General features: G+C 35.8%; 2 protein-coding genes across 2 annotated transcripts in view; one reads left to right on the forward strand and one right to left on the reverse strand.

The window, feature by feature from the left end:
- Window positions 1-428: 428 nt before the first annotated feature.
- On the reverse strand, window positions 429-8,051 carry LOC140166362 (DNA replication complex GINS protein PSF1-like). Its single transcript, XM_072189811.1, has 7 exons — window positions 7,862-8,051; window positions 5,448-5,512; window positions 4,353-4,448; window positions 2,881-2,971; window positions 2,320-2,433; window positions 1,343-1,417; window positions 429-612 (listed from the first exon to the last, which is right to left on the reverse strand). Exons 1-7 carry the CDS (start codon window positions 7,934-7,936, stop codon window positions 544-546), a joined length of 585 nt encoding a protein of 194 aa, XP_072045912.1. The 5' UTR covers window positions 7,937-8,051; the 3' UTR covers window positions 429-543.
- Window positions 8,052-8,257: 206 nt separating this feature from the next.
- Window positions 8,258-26,744, forward strand: part of LOC140147822 (lysophosphatidylserine lipase ABHD12-like) — a 27,721-nt gene continuing 9,234 nt past the window's right edge. The window contains exons 1-6 of the mRNA XM_072169579.1: window positions 8,258-8,467; window positions 16,666-16,802; window positions 17,861-17,975; window positions 19,511-19,630; window positions 23,061-23,137; window positions 24,299-24,428. Coding sequence (XP_072025680.1) covers window positions 8,382-8,467; window positions 16,666-16,802; window positions 17,861-17,975; window positions 19,511-19,630; window positions 23,061-23,137; window positions 24,299-24,428 — 665 coding nt within the window. The 5' untranslated portion in view covers window positions 8,258-8,381. The remainder of the gene's footprint in view (window positions 8,468-16,665; window positions 16,803-17,860; window positions 17,976-19,510; window positions 19,631-23,060; window positions 23,138-24,298; window positions 24,429-26,744) is intronic.

Genomic DNA, 26,744 nt, shown 5'->3' on the forward strand with positions numbered 1-26,744 from the left:
AACTTCTCATCATTACATTTAGAGATACAATAAAAAGAATATAGAATAACCGACTCAAGGAAGGTATACAGATTATATCCAGTTTTGATATTTGAAGCATATTTTACCACTAATCCTGAATGCATCTTGGTTTTTAGAACACCTCATGGAAATTGATTTAATGCTACGCTGGTACTCTGGAATCTTGGCCATTCACTTTGGGTTTAAGAACAATGCCGCAGGCATAGGTTGAGCAAGATTTGATACTTTGTCGTCCAGTAACTTGCACTGTGCCTTTTCCCTCCAGCTCTCAGTATTTCTTTTATGGCATTGAATGTTTTTTCATTCGTGCAATGGAAAGAATATTCATTCGTTGAAAAAAGAAATGTTTTATTCAACTCATGGAACATTCCATTTTTCAACTCATGAAAATATTCTTACCATTGCACTCGTAAACATTCATTATTTGCAATGTCATAATATTTCTCATCAGAGTCAGGTCTTCTAATTCTGTTGGCTCCACCACAACCAATAATATAACTGCAGATTGTACCCTTCTGATGGCTATGAAATGACATGTTCCAAGATTCCTTGTCGTATAAGATTTTCACACTGTGATCTCTGTAGGAAGTGCTGTGGAGTAAAACAGAGCAAAACAATATTCAATGACAAAACTTGAAACCAAAAGCTTTTTGCTTCATAAACCAAGTCAACTAATTTTAAACTGGTGTGGTATTGTGCCTGTTAACATAGGCTTTAATCTGGAAAATACATGTCCTTTAGTACAAATCATTTTTGCCCATTTTCCTCAAAACATCGCCTTTTTAGGATAGACTGGCTGCAAGTGGCAGTGTATAACAAAAATAATGGCAACTGGAAAATTTGAACCAATTCCCATTCCAGAAAAATATAGCACTGAACTTTTGGAATTAAAAAAAATATTATCTTGTTTTGTCAAATGAAACGTAGCTAAATCCAAATCCTTTAATAGTTCTAATTGGCAATAAAAGTCAAAATTTAATATTTGAGCAATTTAAGGGAAAATGCCGGATTAAGTATTCTAAGACTTGGCACAAGTCTAAGCATTTTTTAATATCTTGAGTATAGGCTAAGAATTAGCTCATGATTTTAATATGTTATGTTATTTTTGATAATTTGTTATAAAAACACAAGTTTTTGGTCTTCTAAAAATTGACCAAAAACAAGGATGTGAATTTCATTGCATTTGGAACTACATGTAACTAAAGGATTAGGATTTAGCAGTTTCATTTGGCAAAACAGGATGATATTTTTTAAATCCAAAAAAATAGTGCTGTTTTTTCTGGAATAGGGAGAAGAAGATGAAGTATTATGAAACATTTACCTGACTGTTTTTCTTCAATACTACAATAGAGCCATCATCTGTTTCAAACTCACCATGATCAACAAGGCAGCGAACCTGAAAATAAATAACAAGAGACCAGTAAAATGTGAACAAATCATTTGCACACTCCCACCATGGAAAACAACAATCCAGACAGGTCCTTAAATATACAAGGTGTGTTTGACTACAATATTTTTCATGCAGTCTACAGATCCACTCTGTATATTCAGTAAGTTGATTTCTTGTGTATGTGCATTTGTATACTACATAGGCTATACAATCTCTGTATCACATGGTAGTTTACTGTAACTATACCACAGCTCAGTAAGAGCTAGATCTCCAGAACCGGGGTGACCACTGCTCATGTGCTCAATTTTTATGAGGGGTTGGTTCCTATCTTTCAAATGTTGAGTGGTTGGCTTCTGTCTGAAAATCCATCACATTGATAAAGTCTAGTTGTCTTTAGAATGTGTTAAAATCTAATTATGCAATAGAATTATTATATCTTGATGAACATGCTTGGATTCGGTCGGTTGGTCAGCATGATGTCACTCGCGATAGATAGCTTCATCTCAATGGTTGTTTTTGCCAGAATTTGGCTGTTCCATCTTGCGCCCTCTGACATGAAGGGGACATTTACTGTTACACTCAATGGGGGAAATCACAAAACATGTCATAAAATAAATACCTCTTGATGAAACAATTTCAAAAGTTTGATTTTCTATAAGGGAAATCAACTAGTAATTACAAAAGAAAAGGCAAATTGGTATTTTCTATGCTGAGAAAATTGACTGGAACTAAAAGGTCCTGTACAAACAAATAGGGATTTTGCGAGGGTGTCCCCTTTGACAGATGTGACAAATGGGCAAGTGCAATAGATGGAACAACCCCCACTGCGAGAATGGTCATGGACAAATTTGATATAGGATGGGAAAGGGGGGATCTAGAATTAGCAGTATATCCAAGCATTCCCTCACCTCAATGTATAAACTCTTTGGTGGTTTTCTATCCTGTGTCAAATCCAATCCTTCCGCTCCTAATGACCGCATGTATGTTGCTAGTGATTTATTATATTTGGTAAACCACTGAATCTGTAGGATATGAATGACACAAAACAAAAACACTAAGTAACATTTCTAGATAATTATCTGATCACTATCAGCAACTAAACACAATCCATCTGTGTGCTGGCTGCTCTGGGTATAGTGTTCACCCTATCAACCAAGAGGACTAAGTATAAAAATTTCATCCATATGTGACTTTGTGTATTTGTTATAAATATGCAGATCTGACACCTTCTACTAGCAATGTGACCCAATACCTATAATATTTCAATCTTCTGCTCTTCTTTAGCATGCTTCTGTGGTTCAGTTGGTTATAGCATCATGCTAGTATTATGAAGGTTGCTGGTTTGAATCCAGCCAGATGCAGTGGGGTTTTTTTTTCAGCGTTTTTGCCAGATACAGTGTGTTTTTTGTCAGTGCTTATGTGCATTGGTTCATCTGGTGTAATATTAAATAAAATTTGTTCAACTATACCTCTTGTTCTGATAAATTTAATTTGACATCTGGTGGTAATACGCTACCAAACTCCCACCTCATGTCACGGATGACTTGTAGTCTGTTGTACCTGCAAAAATAAGTAAACAATGTTACTGAACATTTTCCTCCGGACTGTTGTTGATAAATAAATGAAGAGATTTCATTTTTCTAGTCCAATTAAATCAGTACTCACTGTCCAATAAATCAGTACTCATCGTCAAAAATTGAAATTTTAGAATGAGTACCTAATACTATTTTTATACTTAGGTCAAAATTGAAAAAAAATTATAGAATTTTGTTCTTTTTTTGATTCATTATTTAACATGAAATCATTTTGGGCGGGCGCTTACTTTTAAAATTGTTTAGGCCAAAAAGACATAAAAAAAGCCCAAAATATTCATCTATCATCATCGGTGTGTCATATGTTAATAGAATCAATACGGTACTAGTCTTGTGTCGTTAGAATATAAATTATGCAGTTTTCATCAATTTGGAAATTTATGGTGGATTGAAAAAAAAAAATTGTCATGGAAAATCAAATTTAGCACTTTTCTCAAAAACTGCTTATTTTTTCAGAAATCTGCAGCACTGCTAGTTGGATTCCTTGCATCATTTCCTTTTTGAAAATGTGCCTATCTTCATTACTTTTAAAGATACAATACAAAACAATGTCTAGGAACCCTTAAGGGGGTACTACACCCCTGCCCTATTTTGTGCCTATTTTTGCATTTTTCTCAAAAATCATAGGGCATTGGTGACAAGTAAGATATGTATATTAAAGGGGCAAGGACTACAACTACTGCACTGGAAATTTTATTTCAACACAGACAACAGTTGCGGAGTTAATTACAGTCAAAAACGAGGGAAAACCAATATTTGATTAAAGGGGGTCTCCGGCAATGATAACATTATGCCTTATATGTTAGAAAAATAATTATCAAGCACAAATCACATGGTTTTATTTAAAACAAACTCATATTGACCATAAAAACGAATAAAAACAGTCAGCTCTCAACACGCGATATTCAAAATTCCCGCCACGAAATTGTCTAAGTGCAATGACGTAATGGTTATTTGTGCTCAATTGTTGTCCGCCTTCATTGTATTACTGGGACGTCATTGCACTCGGTGCCCGGGAATTTTGAATATCGCGTGTTGAGAGACGGATGTTTTTATTCGTTTTTATGGTTACTATGAGTTTGTTTTAAATAAAACCACGTAAATCGTGCTTGATAATTATTTTTCTTACATATAAGGCATAATGTTGTGACTGCCGGAGACTTCCTTTAATAAATCAATAACTACTTTCCTTGAGTTGCTGAAATTTCAGTGCAGTAGTTGTAGTCCTTGCCCCTATAATATACATATCTTACTTGTCACCAATGCGCTATAATTTTTGAGAAAAATGCAAAAATAGGCACAAAATTGGCTAGGGGTGTAGTACCCCTTAATTGATTGTTTCTACTCACACATATGCTAGAAGGCATCGTTTGTTTCTTTCCAGACAATTGTGTCGATACTGTACTGCAGCAAAGAGGCCTGCCTCTCCTTCAACTGTTGCAGACCTATGAAAAAATAAAAGATTGGGCCAAGCCAAAAGCATTCATCAATTTCAAATTTTTAATGCAATTATTGTAAATCCATGATCTAAATATATGTTGCCGTTTCAACATGTGTGCCGCTCAAGTCTTGTACATCACCTAGAAAAAAAAATCAATAAAATGGATCACATTGGTAGAGCTAGCCTGCTGGCTTGGGAAGCTTGACCACTAGCCGAACTTTGAGAAATCGGACCATAAAAACTTACATGCTATCACTCAGCAGTAGATGAGGACATTGATAAACTACCTACTATTAGCAGTTGATGTGGACGTGGATAAACAACCTGATATTAATAGATGTGGGCATCAATAAACTGCCTACTATCAGCAGTAGATGTGTGCATTGATAAACTACCAGTACCTGCTATCCGCAGTAGATGTGGGTATCGATAAACTACCTGCTATCAGCAATAGATATGAGCATTGATAAACTACCTGCTATCAGCAGTAGATGCAAGCATAGATAAACTACCTGCTACCAGCAGTAGATGTGGGCATTGATAAACTACCTTTTTTCTGCAGCAGATGTGGGCATTGATAAACTACTTGCTATCAGCAGTAGATATGATCATTGATAAACTACCTGCTATCAGCAGTAGATGAGTCACTGATAAACTACCTGCTCTTTCAACAGTAAATGAGCACTGATACCTGTGTTGATAAACTATCTGCTATCAGCAGTAGATGCGTGCATTGATAATCTACCTGCTGTCAGCAGTAGATGTAACCATTGATAGACTTGATATACATGGTTTATGGGTATATCAAGATTAAACTTCTTGCATGGTTGTCCCCTTTTAACCAAGCCATGTACTCAGCTGTTGACAGTTCAATGCACTGTTAACTAAAACTTCATTTTATAGTCCACATTCCCGTAATCCTCTGTAAACCAAATGAAATCAAGAATATGTAATCGCCAATGGCCTGAATTATTTGAATACTGTACAAATACATTCAACTTACACATCATTCTGATTTTCATCATACAGTGCTCTCATTTCTTCTAAAACTTGTCTTACATTGTCCTCCTGAAATATAATCATAATGATCAAAGAGAAATGTATGATTAGAATGATTGCAGTCATCTTGATAAGATATGATCATTTCTAATTTTTAAATGATTTGAAGTTTCATGTAAACCCCATTTGCTCTAACTGTGAAGGTTTTTGGGAGTTGACAATTCCCAATATTGATAAAACCAAACCACACTACTACACACTAGGTTTACGGTCAATTTTCAATCCGTATACATAATCAGAGGAATATTTTAAAATAAGGTTTGACCAGAGGAATATTTTAAAATAAGTTATAAAAAACAAATCAGAACAATTTTGAATTTTGACCCCTGTGTAAACTTTGACCTTGGATTTGTCAGAATGCCTTGCCAAGGCAGGGTGCCCACGACCTGCACTACACTGTAGGCACCTGTTATCTTAATTCTATATTATTATTATTATTTCAAGGATTTATTTCAAGGATTTCCACAAAGTCCAATGCGCTTTACATAATAAAAATACATACAAAGTACAACTACAAGAGACATAAATACATATCAAAAGCCTTATATAAAAAAGGCAATATTACCAATTTCAACAACAAAAATATACATAAACATATCTGCATGGAAATTTAAAAGAAAAAATTATTAAAACCATTGTATTTATATGAAACATCATTAAAAACCAACATTAAAAGTAGCCAAAATGAAAACAAATGACTGCGGCGGTGGGACAGGTGGAATTGACACTTTTTCTAGTGGAAATATACTCGGAAACCCTTACTAAGTATATGAAACAAGTATTTATGCTGAAATACACATTTTTTAAAGCATATTAATTACCTAATTTGCATAATTAATTAGCGTAAATTGGCCAATTTTCAAAAAAATGTGGAGCCACTATGCAATGTCCTATGAAGTTCATTGAGGTGTCAAGTTAAAGCTCTTTGAAAGATCTAGAGCATGGACCTACATTGTACAAGTCCTACATCTGGTTACATACAGGGTTAGGTAGGGTCATTTTTGACACTGAGATTTCTACAAATCCTTGGAAATGTAAGCAACAGGGCTGTCAACTTTTTGGAATTGCTTGGCGTGAGACACTGTCGAACAGAGGCGTACTGGGCGCCGGGCGGAATTATTTTTCGCCGACTAGGGCTAGGCGACTATAATGTTCATTTTGATCTAGTCCGAATAATCTGTCCCAGAACAAAATATTCATTTACTGACTTGATCGTGTTCTGGGTCTAAACTGTTTGCATTCAAAATCTTGATGGCAAACTGGACAATAAAACTTAAGCACATGGTACCACTTTGACAGCTTTTTAATCCCAATTCTATCATTTGCATGAATCACTTTATTGTGGATCATCCTTCTGATACTTGAGTGTTTGGACAACCGGAACCATTTTAACAGGTCTTTTTGTCTACTTCTCTGTTTGTAAACCCCGGTTGTAAACAGACAAGGAGGTCAAAATTGTCATCCTCGCCGAATAGGAAAGTAACAGCGGGGGGTTGAGGTCCGCTAAAAGTAGACCAAAAGTAGACAGCCGTTCACGAAAGAACGGCTGTACATACAAGTAGCCATACTATTATACATACAGTATAAATTTGTAATGATCGATTTAAAAATTTTAATTTATTTTCTTATTGCTCACTCTGCTGTGCTAATACAATCAAATTCAAGTACCGTAGTATACTGGATCTGGATCTGGATGCTGTACTCCGATTAAGCAGGACAAGCCTACATCACATCAGAGGGTTTGACCTATAAATGACCTAATTGTTGGAGTGACTGGGTTTGTCGAGGGCTATGAAATTTGAGTCCAGGAGTTTGACAAGTTCTGTCTTGAAGTAGGTATGCTAGGTGAATTCAAATTTGCCATCAAACTGCATCATTTCATGTATCAAATTAAAGCCCTTGAGTAAACAAAGCCAAAACTGAAAACCATTTTTTCATAGCACTTTCCGTAGCAAAGTTACATCTTGTCAAAGATTGACTTTCATCAAAAAGTTTCAGCTAGCAAAATTCCCCAAAACGGCATTTCGGGGTGTTTCTAGATCTTAGTCTCATTATGATAGCAGCTTTTTTAATGGAACTGCTATCCAAATCCCTCTAAAATTCCATGTGCGGGTCACTTATCACTATAACAAATCATATATTTGGGTCAAGTGAAGTATAGAAAACATATTTATGTACGTTTCCTTCTTCGACCAGTTGTTTTAAATTTCTATGTAAATATGCATTGACATTGTCGGCGAATTTGGCTGACTAGCAAATGTGTTAACTAAGGTTTGCCTGGGTTACCTACTTGAAGCTTGTGAGTTTAGTTGAATCCAATACATGAATATGCCATATAATAGTAAACTAAAAACTTACATTAAATGGTATCATCGCACCGTCTTGTGACCTCTTCAATTCTCTGATAAGTTCTAAGGCTTTGAGACCAAACATTGTGCTACTTTTCTGATGCCAATTTGCGTGACAATGTGATGATATCACTGCTGGTGCACTTGTTCTTGTTTCAATTTCGCTCCAAAAATGTAAACATTACTGCAATGAGTAGAATCTAGTAATCGTTGTTTTTAAATTATGATATTCAACAAAACATTTTGTTAGCATTTGTTTTTACAAAAAGAGGGTATATTTTGTATCAATTATGTCAATGAAAACAAAGATGTACTATATTTTTATTTCAATAAAATTGAGATTAAAATTTATTATTTAAAATGATTATTTTTGTTTATTTAGAGACTTTATTCTGGAAACACTACCTTATTCTGGCTGATGGGTTTTACAACGAAAACGACATCGGAAATGTAAATTTCGTCATTCGCAGTGGAGTGAAAATTTGAATAAAATATACGAAAATAAGCTTTAAAATAGATTACAAATAGCGATGGCGAGGCTTAGAAGTGGGCGCAAAACACAGGAAGAGAAAGAACTTAAAGGGAATGAAGAATCTGAGGATAAGCAAATTAAGAGGTAAGCTTAAAAAAAGAGGCACACGGTCCCACACCCAGCACAGTCACAGGATCACTGTGACTGAGAGTGAAGTGTTACATGACCAAAATTGAGTTTTCATCACTAATGTCATCTTAAACTATATTTTATCTTGTCATTAATAGATTTTTAAAAAATCTTAAAATTTTAACCATAATTTCTGTCAGGGGTGGTGCAATAATTATGTGTACCCCGGGGTGAATTCTCAAAATGGTCTGCCAAAAATCGCTTGCCCCCCCCTTTGGCCGTGCCAAAAACCTTTGCCCCCCTTTCGATGTGCCGAAAACCCTTGGCCCCCCCCTTTTGAGGTGCCGAAAAACGTTTGCCCCCCCCCCCCTTACACATGCAAGATTTTGGGAACTCGAATTTAAAACCTTAAATTGTCTTAACATATAATGCGAGCGCAGCAAGCAGGAAATTTTGCATATTTGAACGTGTTCGTAACGTTTTCCTACGCTAGGCATGTTCACAAAATTTTCAAGTAGGATATTTCACATGGAAATTATTTTGTTTAAAGGTGATTATTTAACTTAAAAAATGAGGGGTCAACCATCTCTGTAGGTCAAAAATTAGCGAAGTTATGGGCAAATGTCTGTTTTTAAAAAACTGCACTTTTCTGCGACCATCATTGGCAATGCCTTACAATGACTTACTGTACAAAAAAAGCATGTAATGCATCATTTTTCACCACGGCGATCCATTTTACACACAGGTGATTTTATTTTATGAAATCTAACTTTCACTGCATGCTGACTTCTGTATCAAGGATAAAGTACCGGCACTTTTTAGACTACGTCGTCAAGTTTCTGGTGTCCAAATTTCAAATTTTTGTATTTCCCTATGGGGATTACACAGTTAAGCCATTGACTGTGAGCTACTGTGGTCCAAACTTTTTGTATTGAATGTCGCCCTCTATAATAAGGAATGTGGACATGTCTACCTACGCCTTTTTAGAAACGGTGCCCAAAATATCTGTGCCAAAAATTGCTTGCCCTCCCCTTTCGACCTGCCAAAATCGCTTGACCCCCCTTTCGACATGCCAAAAATGCTTGCCCCCCCTTTGGCCTGCCAAAAATCTTGCCCCCCTATAATTCACCCCGGGGTACACATAATTATTGCAACACCCCTGAATGCCGCGGCCCTGCCTTCTTCTTTCCGTTACTGTGGCACTGTGCATTTCCCCTAGGACTAGTAGGAGTATACTCGCATAAATGGTGGCACGCTCTCACACATAACAGGCATGAGACTCAAAGGCATAAAAAGATACTATATACAGGTTAAAAACAGGCTGGAAGGTACAAAGTGTCCGCAAAAAAACTGGTCATCGCAAGCATCTTTGATGCTGAAAACTAAGGATATTCACGCAGGGACAGGCCGAAAACCTTACCTCGATTGTAAAATCCAGCCCATGCATGTCATAAATAATTCATTAAATTCAGTGTGTAAATGTCAGTGATTGTGTCCATGTATTGTTATTGCACCTGCGAGAGCAGTTGTCAAGCTGAATTTATACTCAATCGCTGGATCACCACGTGAATTCACCTCTCGAAAACCTCTACGAGGTTGTTAAGCATCGAGCACGCTGACTGGCTTAGCAATTATCAAAGTAGTTTTGTAAACCAATCAGGTTAGACGTACTTTACTGGCGGGTCACATAGGGGTCACATTAATTACCGTATTCGTCCGAGTATAGTCCCATGCTCGAGTATAATCCCACCCCCCATTTTTCGAAAAATTTCAGAAATTGTAAAAAAAAAAAAAAAAAATTTTTTTTTTTTAAATTTTCAGTTTTAGTGTCCCTGGACCTAGACCTAGATGCTAGGATCATTCATGGTTGACCTAAAAAAAAAAAAAAAAATTTCAAGATATTTTGTATTTTTAATATGAAAATTGATAATTTGTATTCATGTCATACTCTATTAATGATTTGAAATGCATTGAATTTGAATGCATTTTGAAATCATTAATAGAGTATGACATGAAAACAAAGTATCAATTTTCATATTAAAAATACAAAATATCTTGAAATTTTTTTTTTTTTTTTTTTTTTTTTAGGTCAACCATGAATGATCCTAGCATCTAGGTCAGGTCCAGGACACTCTAAATCCGGAAAAAATAAAAAATTTTTTTTTTTTTTTTTGAAATTGAGTATAATCCCACCCCCAATTGTGAAAAATTTTCACATAAAAAACGGGTGGGACTATACTCGGACCAATACGGTAATACCGTAAAAGGCCGTCGCGTTCATTGATTGGCTTACGATTGCAATGAATGGTTTTTGCAACCAATCACAAAAAGGGTTATATGGCGCCCGTCGGAAATTTTGCACACGTCCATGACATCATGCCCCAGTGCCACGAGACTTCGCATTTCTGTAAAAGCGAGCTAATGGTATAAAGTCAGTTTCACACCTGTGCTTTATGAAGCGCATCCACAGAGCATTTGAAAGTTCTTCGTAGATTTTGCAATTCTGAGCAACAGGATTCCATGAAATTGACGATTATGTAAGTTATTCTGCAGGATCGGTAATAATTAATATTTGTTTTATTTTGTGAGTAGTGCATGTTGAAGTTAGTGAGTTTGTGGTTTTGTATGTTTATGTGCAAGAGTGTTTTCAGGAAGCGTAAATTGACAGGCCGTTATGCTAACTTGTCCACCTTATGTGTTCGTTTGCCGATTAGCTGGACACATCACACATGAAGTTCACAGACACACAGACTGGATATACTGTAAATCAACTTAATTTCGCGGATACTTTATTTCGCGAATTGGGGATTGTCAACATTTTCATGGAGATTTAATTTCGCTAATTCAAAATTTTGACATGAATCTAAGTCTTCCGAATTTTGAAGTCAGTAAGCTTATACATTTTAATTTTCAATTTCCACCCCAATAATATTACAAAATTACCTTAATGGGAGCATGCTGTACTGGGTCTATAAAACATGCAGTTCCATGGATTGAGTAGGCTTACTCTAGTAAAATATATTCCATCACAAGGCTGAATAATGATTCCATGAATAAGCTGGTGATCGTAAAAATTGCTCTTCTGATCATTAATTTTCGGCGATGTTTTGATCGTGTTGACAGCTGACAGCTACACCACTGTTGCAAATTTATTAGTACTTCTGAATTCCCTAAACGGCTCTTCATTTTATAGTCACAAAATAGGAAAGCAGATCAATTCTTTATTATAGTAACACTAGTCCAAGAAGAATGGCACGAGTGGTGTGTTCAATCAATTCGATGAGCTGAGCACATGTTTTGCGAGCTGGCTAGCACGGATGTGCTCGTAGTCTTATTCTAAGTCTCACTTTACTGACACTTTAATTGGCACATACAGATCGGGTCGGGGAGGGGTCAGATGCTGGTGAGGCAGAAAAGTTTGAACAAATTCTATTACTTGGTGAAAGGAAAATGTTTTATAATTTGCCTACAGAAGTTATAAAGAAATTTAAAGATGGAGAGGAAAGAAAAGGAAGGAAAAAAAATATAACAGAATTAAAATGTAATAAAAGACATCATGTTGACATCTGGGATCAAGACTAGCAAACATGTTGTGACTTTTCTGTGGCCTTCGCTATGGCAAACGATGTCAGTCGGACAGAAACCTTGCATAAAATATGCCATCAATATGCACCAAAATTAATAACTAAGGTAAAATTTTGTCAATATTACAATAGAAAATACTATATTGACATGAAATACTATATAAATTGGGAAGTAAAGTTTAATATTTTTACAGAGAGCGGATGCTCCTGCAGCTAAACAACTTCCATTGCACGATCGTGGCTGTATTGTGAACTGTGTGAGACGTTGGAAGCTTCATGCACTGTGGGCTAGTCGGCATGATTTCAAACGCTATTTTAAATTTGTGTGATATTTAATTTCGCGAATTTTGCCTCCTCGCGAAATTCGCGAAATTAAATATCACACGAAATTAAGTTGATTTACAGTACTGTGCAATGTAGTTCAATGTCTTCTGAAGGTACTTAGACTCTTAGTCAACTATTTAACTCTACTGGTGCAAAGAATAGGCCTACAAGATGGATTCCTACAGCGTTTTTCTGCCGACTTTCGGATGATGCATGCACATTTTTGAAGAAAAAACCCCCAAAAAACCACCAAAAAAAAACGCAAAAAATAATATAAAACACTACTGGAGTAAACATTTACACATCACACAACAAACGAGCTTAGTGAAAAACTACTGGAGAAAACATCACACATTTTTTTTTTTTATGTCTAAACTATGCAAGGCATTAACAGCTGCTATCGGTATGATAGCGCTGATGGGTTGGCGCCAAGATAGTTGTTAAACTCCCATTTGAAGCTCAGACGATTCTGGTTAGAGATAATTGGACCAGGTAGAGCATTCCAAAGGTGAGCTGAGGATGGAAGGGATGACCTCTGGTGGCTGACCAGGTTGGATCTTGAGATTTTTTAATACTTTTTAAATCTGCAGGTTGAAAGGGGATCATAAATATTCTTGAATATGAAGAAATATGATTTTTTTTGTGTGTCGGAGAGACCCACTGTAAATTTCCATTCCAATTTGCAGCAAAAAAGGTTGTTTTTTTTCATTTAAAAACATGGATTATGAAATAAAAATAAAAATAAAATTTTGCATCAAATGCATTTTAGTGTCCAAAAAGGCAAAATTATCATCAAAGTTCTGCTGAATTCTGCACCCTTGCGAAGGGTTCAGAATTCGAATCGGGAATAAAAATATCCGATCTTTGCGATCAAAAACATCTTTTTTTACCGTATGAAGCAGCATCGCACTGGTCATTAAATATTCATGAACCCGACATGTCACATTCACATGGTCTTATTATTCGGAAGATTGGAGTGGTAGGAATTGACCCAACATGTTTTTAAGAATGGATTTATGACCTTACAGGGGTCAGACATATATGCATATTCATGATTTTTGTGACATTCATGATGCTGAGTACATGACTTTTAATATACAACTCCAATTTCTACTCTGCATGACTTGAATATTAGTTAAATGATGATTTTCTTTCATATACCGAGTGAGATCGGCCTGGGGAGATTGCATGGTTGAAACTGCATGCATGGTCTTAGCCAGCCATGCGTCCACCCGTCTTTAAGACTGGCTGATCTAATTTTAGACGGGTGGATTTAATGGATTTTACAGATGTGATAGAGCTCTCTAAAACAGATAATTTAAAGGTTATATGAACTTGAGACTAATTCAGAGTGACATGTAAAGGCCAAATCAGGACAAATTTGACCCCAGTGACCCTTCCATGGGTATACAAGTTGTTTTATATTTGAGGGTCAAATTTTGGTATCTGCTTGGACGGGTGGTTTTTGATTTGTGGCTAAGACTCTGGCTGCATGGGTTTTCCCCAGCTAGGCAGCCAAAAGGCAGACGTCCTGAAGTTGCAAGTGGAGTTGCAAGCACACTGTTTCAACAGATCGGTATTCAGAGTGATTGATGTGATCCGGTTTTTTTAGTGTTTATTTTTGACATTTTGTCGCAAATGAGCGGCATTTGTTTTTCCAATAAAAGACACAAAATTACTAATTTTCTGTCGTCAAATTTGTTGCACCCACGGGCGCCCCTGTACTTGTATGAAAAGTTTCTCTTTTGCATCCAAACTAAAAAAAATAGTGCTGTGCACGCAGAAACGCAACTTAACGCCATCTCTGGTTCAATTGATGAGGGGGAAAATGAATATTTATAAGCATCAATTCTGGTTTCTGGCTTGATGTATTTCTGGTTATGAGGTCTGCTTGATCTTGGATTAGGTGTGAGATATCAATTAGTTCATGGTGGATTTTCATTTTAAATTTAGTAATAAATAAATTTGATACTTTGTTTAAAATACATGCCCTACCCTATGTGCTTCTACATGTACCTACCTCACACCTACCTCACACCTATACTTCCACTCTCTCCATACTCTACTCTTCAGTTCCAGGTGACTTTAGAAACCCAGTTGAATACCTGTGTCCAAATTCACCCCGAACCCATGGTTGACTTTGGACAGACTTCGACCAAAAAACTAAACTAAACTTGAGTTGACTCTAGTCTATAGGCATGTTTGCCAACTCCAACATGAAACACAGAATTCTACTGATAATTATAAATATAAATATTTGGGAAAATATGTAAAAAATTTGTCCAAAGCCACCCAGTTTATGGTGCTCAATACTAGAAAAATAAACATGCTTACACGCGCAATTAAAAACAAATTCACCACATATTGGACAGAACCCTACAAAACCATACCACTGTAAAGCTGAAAGGGTAAGGAAGACGAATATGAAAGCTTTTAATTCAATATACACTTGGGTGCCAGGAAAAGTGAAATTTTGGTTCAAAAAGTACAGACGTGCTGTTCCTCTCTTATTTACTACCATGCAACTTGATACTTTTACAGAAGTAGGATTTATTCTTCAAGAGATATTATTCGGAGCATAAATGCAAGCTTCGTACAGTGACAAATATGCAGCTTATCAATCATGTTAATTATGATGATTTAACATTTTAATTTGGGATAACAGTTTATTAGACTGTTTACTTAAGGGGTGGGGTATGAGCGTTTGGACAGTATTTATTGTGGGACATTAGACTAGAGCACATCAGACATATCGAATTGCATTCTGAATACGAAGAATGTCCTTTTTTTTGTAATTCGCAATGTAATACACCTTTTATGGCAAATGATTAAAAATTGATATTTTATATATATAACAGTACTCGAAGTAAACTTTATAAATCTGATGATTTATACTTAAAGTGTATGTAGGTGGGATGAAAAGCCGATGATCAATTGAAAATTTGACCTTTCGTATTGAAGATATGGATTTTGTTTCCCAAAACACCCAAAAAAATTGGGTCTTTTGGGGGAAAAAATCCATATCTTGAATATGAAAGGTCACAATTTTCAATTGATCGTCGGCTTTTCCTCCCAGCTACATACACTTTAAGAATATGTCATTAGATTTATAAAATTTACTTCAAGGACTGTTATATATATCAAAAATGTGAAAAATATCAAATTTTAATAATTTGTCTTAACATTTGTATTATATCGTTAATTTCAAAAAATGAAAATTATTTGATATCAGAAAGACATTCTTCGTATTCAGAATGCAATTCAATATGTCTGATGTGCTCTCATGTCCCACAAAAAATACTGTCGAAACGCTCAAAACGCTCATTCCAGATCCCTTAAGGATTTTACTTTCTAGACTATTTGAAAGGTAAAGTTGTAGATAACATTGATATAACATAAGAAAAACATATAAAAATATTTAAGATTCTGAAAACATAATAATGATAAAATTTGATGTTTTCTTTTTTCACCCAATACAAAATTTGTTGGTCTCACTGTGAGTTTTAAAATATTGGACTCGACTATGTGTCATCCAATATTTTAAAACTCATAGCTTGACCAATAAATTTGTGCATTGGGTTCAAACCATCCAATTTTATATCATTATTATGTTTTCAGGGTTATTAAGTGTTAAGAAAGCCTAATAATGATAATATTGATGAAAGACTTATTTAGCATGATACCATAACATATCGGATTAGTCATACAAATATCGAACTCGCCGTTGGCTCGTCCGATATTTTTATGACTCATCCGATATGTTATGGTATCATGCTCAGCCATCCAATATTATATCAAACTTTGTAGGGTGATAGCACTGATAGGATATGGTAGCCTTGTGTGATATATAGTTGTGTATCATGTTATTTGCCTATTTATGAATCTTAATGAGCTTATTTACATATTTTGCCTGAAATTACATTAATCCACTCTGCAGCTTACACGTAATAATCGATCAACTTCAAACTTGATAGGGTATCATGGTCTTTTTGTGTCATTGTTATTTGCATATTTAGGAATATTAATGAGTTTATTTGCATATTTTACCTGAAACCCCATTAATTAATATCAATCTGCAGCTTAGACGCAATAACTGATGAACTTCCAACTTGGTAGGATGAGAGTATATGATCACCTCTTGTGCTTTATCATTTGTACCATGTTATGTGCACATTTATGAATATTAATGACTTCATTTGCATATATTCTTTGCACTTACGAACCTTTGTTGTTGGGGCCATCTTAATTATGAACTGCATATTTCTAGTTAAAATTAGAAGGTCTCCTTTTCTTTTTTCTTTGCAGGTCGTTGTCATGTTCTCAACTGATGTTTAAGATAATTAAAAACACCATAGTAGTTGTAGTGTGTATCTACCTTGCCAGTCCTATCATCTCGCTTCTATTCCCAGGAGCAATTACACAAGTCATCTTCCTCAATTTGTGTAAGTTTACAAATTATGCTGATTAGAAATTGTAAAAAATCATTTACAATATTATGAGATGCTGATGATAATGATGACGAGCATTTTTACGAAAATGCCAGTTCTCAATCAACAAAATTAATAGTTGGCACACCTATGTTGGAACTCTTCATTGCCGCTCTGATAATTCAGTGAAATTAGTATTAATTAACTATGTTTGATGAGAGGTACAAACCTTCTCCTTTCCCCTTCCCTCCCCCATTCCCCCTCAATCAATGTTGGGGAGACTGGAGAGCCCAATGGAAAAAGTGCTTTCATCCACATTGAACTGGGGAAGAGGGGTGGCGATTTACATTTAGTATGCCAGAGTGTGCCAACATTAATTTCCTTGATTCTAGAATGCTTTTGGTTCTCAGCGTTATTGAAAAGTTAATTGCAAACAATGTTGGCGTATATTTCCTTTCAATTTGCCATAAAATAATTGGTGCTTTAAACACAGAATGGGGTAGTTTTTGGTAATAAGGCCATAATAAAAAAAAACTAGTTTGTTTCTAGTAGCTGATGTAAAAAGAGCAATGCACAATGCAGTATTTTAATTCTAATTTTAAATATGGTACAAAAACTGCAAAAAATTATGCGCAACAGGAACCAGATTTTAATCACATGTCCGGGAAAAAAATGCAGTGCATAAAAAACAGCCACAGAATACAATGTGCGAGGGCTACTAGAAGCATTATTATCTTTTGATGAATCCAAGTGTGTAAAAATATTAGACCCAAAACATAATAATGATAAAATTGATGCTTTACGCCCAATATTTATTGAGTCTTGCTATGAGTTTTAAAATATTGGACTTGACTACGCCTCATCCAATATTTTAAAACTCATAGCTCAATTCAATAAATATGGACTCAATCGATCCAATTTTATATCAAACTATCATAACCAAAGCATTGTAAAGAGAATGTGTGTGCACAAATTTCAGATTTAAGATGAAATTGGAAAAAAAACCAGTAGTAATATGCATCTATTTATATTATTGTCATAAATATACATTTTTCACCCTTTTCATTCCATAGTTGGAAAGCGTTGGTTTTCAGATGACTTATCATATCCTGAATCAGCAGCGATTAATTGCACAGGAACTAGAAATTTGTACATAGACTCAACTGATGGGGTCAAACTAGGCACATGGTGAGTAATAATAATCTACCTGAACAGGTATTAATAGGGGGCTATCATTTTCTGTGGAAGGGGGTCCCAAATATACTGAGGGGGTCATAAATTTTTGGAAAGAAAAATAGGGGGGGGGGTCATAAAATTTTTGATGACCAAAATGTAGGGAGTCACAAAATGACCACAGAAAGTGTGTTTATTTTATTCAAAAATACTGATTTCAAAACAATTTTAGCCTGTTTAGGGGGTAAGTAGGTATATTGGTGGTAGGGGTCATAAAATTTTGTTGCCGAAATAGGGGGTCGCAATTTTATTGGGATTTTAGGTATCCCTTCTGAAGAAAATTATAGCCCCTAATGGATTAGATTCATTGATTTGATTGCAAAAATGAAGGCTATTCCGTTTGAAATTTATACAGCTGGGTTATACACCCCTATGGAATACATAACCTTTATCTCCCACATTTCAAATTCCAAAGGAGTCACCCATTCATGTAATTGTAACCCCATTCACACTAAGATTAAGACCATGTCTTCTGAAGTGGGTGTATGGATTTCAATTGAAATATACAGGGATGAGATTTTTCCTCACATAGGAGGAATTCCTCCTATAGGGTGCATAACTTATAAGTTCCCCCTAATACTTTTTAAAATAAATCAAAAAATGTTTTACGAAATATAAAAATGTAAAAAGGTATGTATAGCCCTATTTGTTTTACACATGTGGACCAATTTATAGCGTCACACGTCATTGCGTTCAGTCACAATGGTTAATTGTGTAAGAAAAGAGGCGGTTTTAAAACTTGCACCTGAGTCCATAGCAGTCAGTTTTTCTTTAACAAACATATGAATAGACATGGCCTACTGTATTGTTTGAGAGCTGACTCCTATGGACTCAAATGCAACTTTTAACACTGTTTAAAACGGTATATTTTTTTACATAATGAACCATTGTGACCGAACCCAATGACGTGTGACGCTATAATTTGGTCCATATGTGTAAAACAAATAAGGCTACCCATACCTTTTTACACATTTACATTTCGTCAAATATTTTTTGTTTTAGGGGAACTTATAAGTTGTGGACCCTATATTTTAAATTTTCACCTCTGTGCAAATGTATAGGAAATCATTTATTTTCCCTCCTTTTTTGCCCCTTTCCTCCTTTTTAGCAAAACTCTTGTCTCATTCCTGAATATCCCTTATGTTTTCACTCATCTATCCTACATAGCTATGCACAAACACACACACAATTTATGAATATGAAATTAATATGAAAAATTTGTATGCAGCTAGTTTAAATTACGGTACCTGGTTCAACAAACATTTCTGTTTGGAATGCAATGTTTCATAAAAATGTCTGCATTCACAAACGCACCCCTGCATACACATACTTGATCCTCTCCGGGTGAGGTATATTTTGTTTTGTTTCATGTTTTGTCTTTTCCTTTCTTTCTTGTCTATTGTTCTGACATTCTATTATAAATATTTAATTTACTAAATTTACTTCCATTCCAGGAATCACTATTGAATTTTCAACCACTTCCTTTTCAGGCAAGTACTACCAGTATCAGTACAAGAAAAAAGCAATAACAGAGATGATGACTTTTTTGATCAAGTACTAGCTGACGGAAAACCTATTGTAATATATTTCCATGGAAATGGAGGAACCAGGTAAAATTAAATTTCCAAAAATAGTTCTGTGCTATGGATGGGGGACTAAAAACAATTTACATGCTATGGGTTGCTGTTCCCTTGTCTGTCTGTTAGTAGTCAGGGAGGGTGACAGGTTACCTGTTAACTTGGTAATGATTGTAAACTGAAGATTGCTATCATAAAATGTACATAGTTACAAATCTTTTGAGTGAGTATTGTAAGTATAACAGGCCAATTTAATTAACATATTTGTTTGCAAATTCTTTCACTTACGAAACATTCAATATAATCTAGTTCTGACTTTGATCTGAGATTTTCAGTATGCAAAGTATATGTTAACATTTTGAAAATTGACCATCCCAACTTGAAAGACCAATTATTGTTAACCCTAACCCTCCTGTATACTACAAAATACTACTTGATATATGCGCTGTTCGTGCGTGCATCCCACGTGGTGTGATGACGCAATCGCCCTAAGTGATATATAGGCACGGTTTCGCTGGCCAGCAAAGCCCAAGACCCGTGGCAAAGTGTCACCGACCGAGTGCTTGGCATGCGAGGGGTCTCGGGTTCGAATCCCACCCAGAGCAAACAACTTCTTTCTTTCTTTTCTCTCTTTATTCTTTCCTTCTTTCCCTTCCCGTCGCCAAAAAGCCCTTAGGCGGTTAGGGTTAGGTTACCACTATCGAAACTCAGTATAGGCTTCCTTAACCCTAACCCTCCTGTATACTACAAAATACTACTTGATGTATGCGCTGTTCGTGCGTGCATCCCACATGGTGTGATGACGCAATCGCCCTAAGTGATATATAGGCACGGTTTCGCTGGCCAGGGAAGCCCAAGACCCTTGGCTAAGTGTCACCGACCGAGTGCTTGGCATGCGAGGGGTCTCGGGTTCGATTCCCACCCAGAGCAAACAACTTCTTTCTTTCTTTTCTCTCTTTATTCTTTCCTTCTTTCCCTTCCCGTCGCCAAAAAGCCCTTAGGCGGTTAGGGTTAATGCGTATCTAACATGCAAACATTTTAGAAACAATTATTTTGTTTCCTTAATTTGCACATTGATTGTACAGTTAGTGTTTCAGCATGTTGTTTTAAAATTGTTTGTTATGTATAATGTTACTGCATTCAGGCAATTTTCCTAATGGGAACAAGTCTTTGGACTCTGTACAATTGTATAGATGAATCCAACGAGCCAAGTCATGGTCAGGATTTGGTCAACCATTTTTGGGTCCCCGCAGCACCTAACTGGTGTTGTGACTGCCCAATTGGGTGGATTAAAGCCGCTTAAAAATCGACATTAGATTCTTTTTTGTTGTAAACTTTTGTCTGACGTGTAACACAGGTGATAGAATGCAGTTTAAAATACCCTCCAAGCAGTGGTGTGCAAAGGGGGGGACTGAACAACCTGGCCTCCCCCCCCCCCAATTTCAATGTGCTGTGCACGCCACTGCCTCCAAGGCCGCATCATTTCACATTTTAGGTGAAATGGAGCCTACGAGGTGTAGGAATGCGACAAATTGGATTTGTCTATACCTGTTTAAACTTTCTCATTCAGTACACTTGCAGTACACATGTAGGAAATGGAGGTCAAAAATCAAATTAAAATCACAGGAAAGTCATCTCAGACTTAAATTGCAATGATGGTGACCTTATTTTACAGTTACCATTCCTTTTTTTTTTTTGAAGAGATTCATCAGGAATACAATATTAAGATTTCAAAGTTTTTCATAGTATAATTCCAAAAAAAAACTCACTTTTTTTCCATACAGTTTCGGCAATCCACTCTGTTCCCTTTCTCAATGGTGTCTGCCAATCGATCCTTTGTTGGATGGTATGACGTCATCAGATGATGATGACGCCCTCAGGATCAATTGGTCGTAGACGTGACTCGGTTGGTAGGCCCCCTCGTCGCCGTTCATTAGGCTTTCTCTCATACTTTGTTGTGATGGACACTAGAAACACCAGATGGATAAGTGAGTCCATCTGGATCCGGAGGAAATCACAACCAAGTATGAGAGAAAGCCTTAATGAACGGCAATGAGGGGGCCTACCAACTGAGTAAAAAAAGTGAGCTTTTTTCTTGGAATTATACTATGAAAAACTTTGAAAAGTTACCATTCCTAATTTCCTGAATTTTGGCTTTCCAAGTAAAAAGCTGTATCTGTAACCTTATACATCACATATACTGTCTTTTGGCTCGGGAGGAAAGTGTGTTGGATTCAGGTTGCTTCCAAAATAGAAATGCTGTTATTTGCTAAACTAGCTTCCAGAGAAGTATTGCACTCTCTTGCTCTGATTGACTTGAGTGCCCCGTTAATGAGCGACATAAATGTATTCATAACTTTGTGTTCCCTTCAGGAGTGCTGACCTGCACCGACCAGTGCTTTGACACATAATCAGCCAATCAGAATATTGGTCTGTTGTTTTGATTGCCAGACAAGTGAATCAACCAATCAGAACCCTACTTCCATATTTACGCTGTATACGCTCTGAAAATGTTAACAAGTGCCGTTCTTCTCTGCCAGCAAGTGTTTACCATTTTTCGTCTCTAATGTGGCTGTGACGTCACCTCATTGAGACAGCTGTTTCGAGTACACATCTATGCGCCATCTTTAATCGCTTACATTTGTATGCCAGCGCTTCGAGCAAACGCTAGTGATTTGAAGCTGCGCCCAATTGAAGTGTGCCACATCAGGGTGAAACATGGTATAGAAATTTAAAAAGTAGAGACTGCTTTTATGGGCAGAAATATATTGCAGAACTAATTGGAGTGATAATTTGGTCATAAAGAAATCACATACAAAATGTGTGCAAATAAGTTATACATTGTATGCATATATTGATGTGCATTCAATTTGTATATTTAATCAGTGGGCTTGCAAAATAAAATTTGAAAGGCCATCAGGACCAAAGAGTTGACCCTCACCACACACGTTTCAATGCTAGTGGGTCAAAAATCAAATTCTTTCATCAATTGAAACAAAATGAAACCTGGGAATCTAATGCAAGTGCATTGTAATGCATCATTTCAGTTTCTAACAATTTTGACATGATTGATAACTTTGCATGCTGTTTCTCCCTACTTCTTATCAGAGGATGGGGTCATCGAGTGGACCTATACAAAGATTTTACAGGGCTTGAATATCACGTAGTAGCAGTAGATTATAGAGGTAATTTGTATGTTACAATACAGGGTGAGTTGAAATAAAGGGACTCTTCAGGAAAGAATAGCTATGCTTGTGATCTGGGATAAATCAAGTGCAAGAAAATCTGTGTACATTTACAGGCTCATTGTATTAGGTTTACTCAAAAGAGAAAAAATTGAAAGTGATACACGAACTTTGAAAGTTTTAATTTCCTGGGAGATCTTTATTTGACTCATCCATTTCAATCTATGACTAAATTTACTAAGTGTTTACTTTGTGTGTATAATATAATCCTTTGCCAGAGCTTCATCGCACAGAGTACAAACATACAAAATCTTGGCCCAGCTAGACTATCATGTCATAGCCACGGATTATAGAGGTATGTATCATAGGGAAGTCATTTTATGAGGAGGTGGTTTCTCTGCCTTTTTCCCATGTGCTGAAACACATAAATTATGGTCATAATCTGTTCATTTTGCAGTATTTACTGATTAAAACCACCTTAACTCCACTATGTTAAGACACCTTCAAATAAAGTGACATTCCCTGAAACAATTCTGACATGGCTGTTTTAATTAAGAGAATAATATACTCAATGCATCTATAATCAGATTTCACATGCAGGACTAATTTATCAACTGCTTTGCTCATTGTACTAAAATAAAATATTAAAGGGAAAATTCGGAAGCCCGTGTAGGTATTTGGTACAATGATCTACAATCCATGCATTTAAATGTACCATCATTATGTTATCATTTGAAATGATATTATTATTGTTTACTAAAATAAAGGGGTAAAGGGTTGGAATAATTTGTTAATTAAAGTAAAAAAGTAAAGCTTGCAGATTTATTGTATATTTATTTCAATAATGCAATGGAAGAAGGAACATGTTTGGGTTTGCTTGCCATGTTCAATCAGATTTATTATTGGAATGAATACCCTCTGCAGTTTAACCCTAACCTTAAACCATAATCAGATTCGCAGTGGTATGTGAAATTAAAATTTGCCCACCAACATTGCCCATCACCCACCAATGTGATGACTGACTTCATCACCACCGCATCAATAATATCTTCATGGTCATCATCTTCATCATCATCATCATCATCATTATCATCAACAACACATCATGCTCCTCCTACTCCACTTTAATACTCCTCTTGTCATTATAGTAATCATCATCGTCATTGCCACTGTTATCATCATCTTCATCATCATCATCATCATAATATCCATCTCCATCTCCACCAGTATTTCAGTGTTTTAATAATTGAAGCATTTAATTATTTACCAATTATTTACTACTGACTAAACATTGTAAATTGAAACAGCCTTGTCTGAATTGGGGAGAACTGACCAATAATAGAATACATGTTCAAGGACAGGAGTCTTTATGGCCCAAATTGTGATGAATATAAATTGGGTAAAATAAGTTGAAAGTGAGCAAGCAAGTAATCAAAAGTCAATTTCATCGTCAATCCTTTTGTCCTTGTACATGTGTATTATTGGGAGTTGTTCCACACTCTTCATATAAATCTAGGCTATGCTGATTCTAGCGGGTGGCCAAGTGCTCAAGGCATATTTGAGGATGCAGAATCGGTGTACCATTGGGCGAGACGAGTCGGCAAAGGGTCACCTGTATACCTGCTTGGACATTCTTTGGGAACTGGGTAAGACCATTGTTCTTTTGTTACGTCAATTTCTTTGTATTAAAGTAATCAATTTTGTTCTTATTCTTTGTGCTTTCTGTTGCATGGCTATCTGTAAAAAAAATGTAGGTTTCGGTGATTCTGAAGGGTGGCCTTATCCAGAAGGTATATTTTCCGATGCACTAGCTACTATTAACTGGGTGAAGGCTCGCAGTAAAGCCTCCCATGTGTATTAATGGGGCCACTCCATGGGCAGGGGGTGAGTTCTCCTGTGAGAGTTTTGATTTCTATGTGCATGGTGTCCACTTAGAATACTAAATTCATCATAACACTGCACTGCATGTAAGCCATGCATCATGCATGCACTTTATGCTAACGCTTTTGTTTTGTTGGGAATCTATTTATGTTGCATTTGGTGATGGTCATATTTAACAGTCCCTGAAGTAAACTTTATAAATCTAATAATATGTACTTAAAGGGCATTTCGTGATCCACAGCCTCATCCCCCACTTTTCTCAAAAAAAGTTGAGATTTTTATATCACTGGAAACCTCTGGCTACATAATGTTTATGTACAAAATATTTCTTGCAGATTAATTCGCTTTGCAAAGATATCGGTGAAATTTTAATTTCGTTCTGGTGCACCAGAACGAAATTACAATGCATTGTCTATGGAGCAGTGTAATACACATAATCATGCATGACTCGCAAACGCAAAATCGGAATCAACTGAAATTTTGGGAATAGGCTTTTTTCGTGGATATGTACTGAAAAATGTCATAAAAAGAGGATGCTAGGATCACGAAACACTCCTTTAAATGTATGTAGCTGGGATGAAAAACTGACCATCAATTGAAAATTTTGACTTGTCATATTGAAGATATACATTTTTTCCCAAAAAGACCTACATTTTTGTGGTGTTGTGGGGAAAAATTTATATCTTCAATACAAAAGGTCAAAATTTTCATATGATGGTCAGCTTTTCATCCCAGCTACAAATGTATATACTTTAAGTACATATCATTAGATTTATACAATTTACTTTGAGGACTGTTAAATTCCAAAAATATAAATTTTTAATCACTTGCCATAAAATGTGTATTATAGCTCGAATTTCAACACATCAAAATGATTTGATATCAGAAGGACATTCCTTGTATTTAGAATGCAATTCGATATGTCTAATGTGCTCTCAGGTCCAACAAAAAATGTGTGAAATTGTCGCTATGCGAGCCCTTGATTGTAGAGAAAGATTTACAGAAAAGTTGTAAGGTGTTCTAACGTTACTGCGAAGTTTTAAAATACACTAAAAGGTTTAACATCAGTTTCATGTTTCAGAAGCTGATTTGCTGCTTTCAAATTTTTCTCTTCAACTTCGCAGTTGAAGATTCATAATCTGCATTTAAAAATGCATAATTTTGGGTCGATGCATGATCTTGGGTGTGTTGATTTTGCTGAAGGTTGACTGTTGAACTCGCTTCATTTGCATGAATGATCTCACCCCTAACAGATTGATTCCAAACCTTGGTGCAAGGCTTGCCTGTTTTATGTCAAGAGGTTTGGATTCATTGGATGTAAGTGATGAATCGTGATCTGATCAATGTAACTTCCTCTTAGACTGGAATTCATTAATTTTGTGGATTTGTGACCTGCCCAACCAGTGACCATGTTCAATTTTGTACCTTTATCTCCTTAGTTATAGTTTGTTCAGCTTATTAGCAAAAATTATTCAGTTTTTGTTACTGCACGCAAGTCTCAAGTTTAAATTCATGGTCAGGCATTACGCAGTATGCAACTAGCATAAGGGCTGCGCCCATCTACATGCACTCTATTCTATATCAATACCCGATGTTACGAGTCTCTTTATTTTTGGCCAATTATAAGTTTAACAAACTATAAAAATGCCTATATATGGCTAAATTTGTTGAATTATGTATTCAGTGGTAGATGTAGAAACATTGAATCATGCAAAAAAAAACTAAATAACTTCATCTCTTCATCATTCATCATGTAGAAAGATTGCAAGAATGAATTTCACAGTTTGTACTGCTTTTTAGTAGTTTGCGAAAAGCATTTAAAAGTGGACATGGTGGTGGTAATAATAGCTGGTGTATGCATGTTCCGTATTCGTTCCGTTAACCACCCAGGGTGCTTTGCATGGGCAGTTAAAGCCATATTATAACATTTGCTGAGGAGGACGCCCTCACTGATTTTTTAAAGTTAATTTTTTTACACGATTATATTGTACTTTATTAAACCAATATACCCTGAAAAAATCAAGACTCTAGGTGCTGTATTATTAGTCGAACGCATACACGCTGTTCATTTTTTTTTTTTA

The sequence above is a fragment of the Amphiura filiformis genome, chromosome 1 (assembly GCF_039555335.1).
Source record: "Amphiura filiformis chromosome 1, Afil_fr2py, whole genome shotgun sequence".
Classification (NCBI taxonomy): domain Eukaryota; kingdom Metazoa; phylum Echinodermata; class Ophiuroidea; order Amphilepidida; family Amphiuridae; genus Amphiura; species Amphiura filiformis.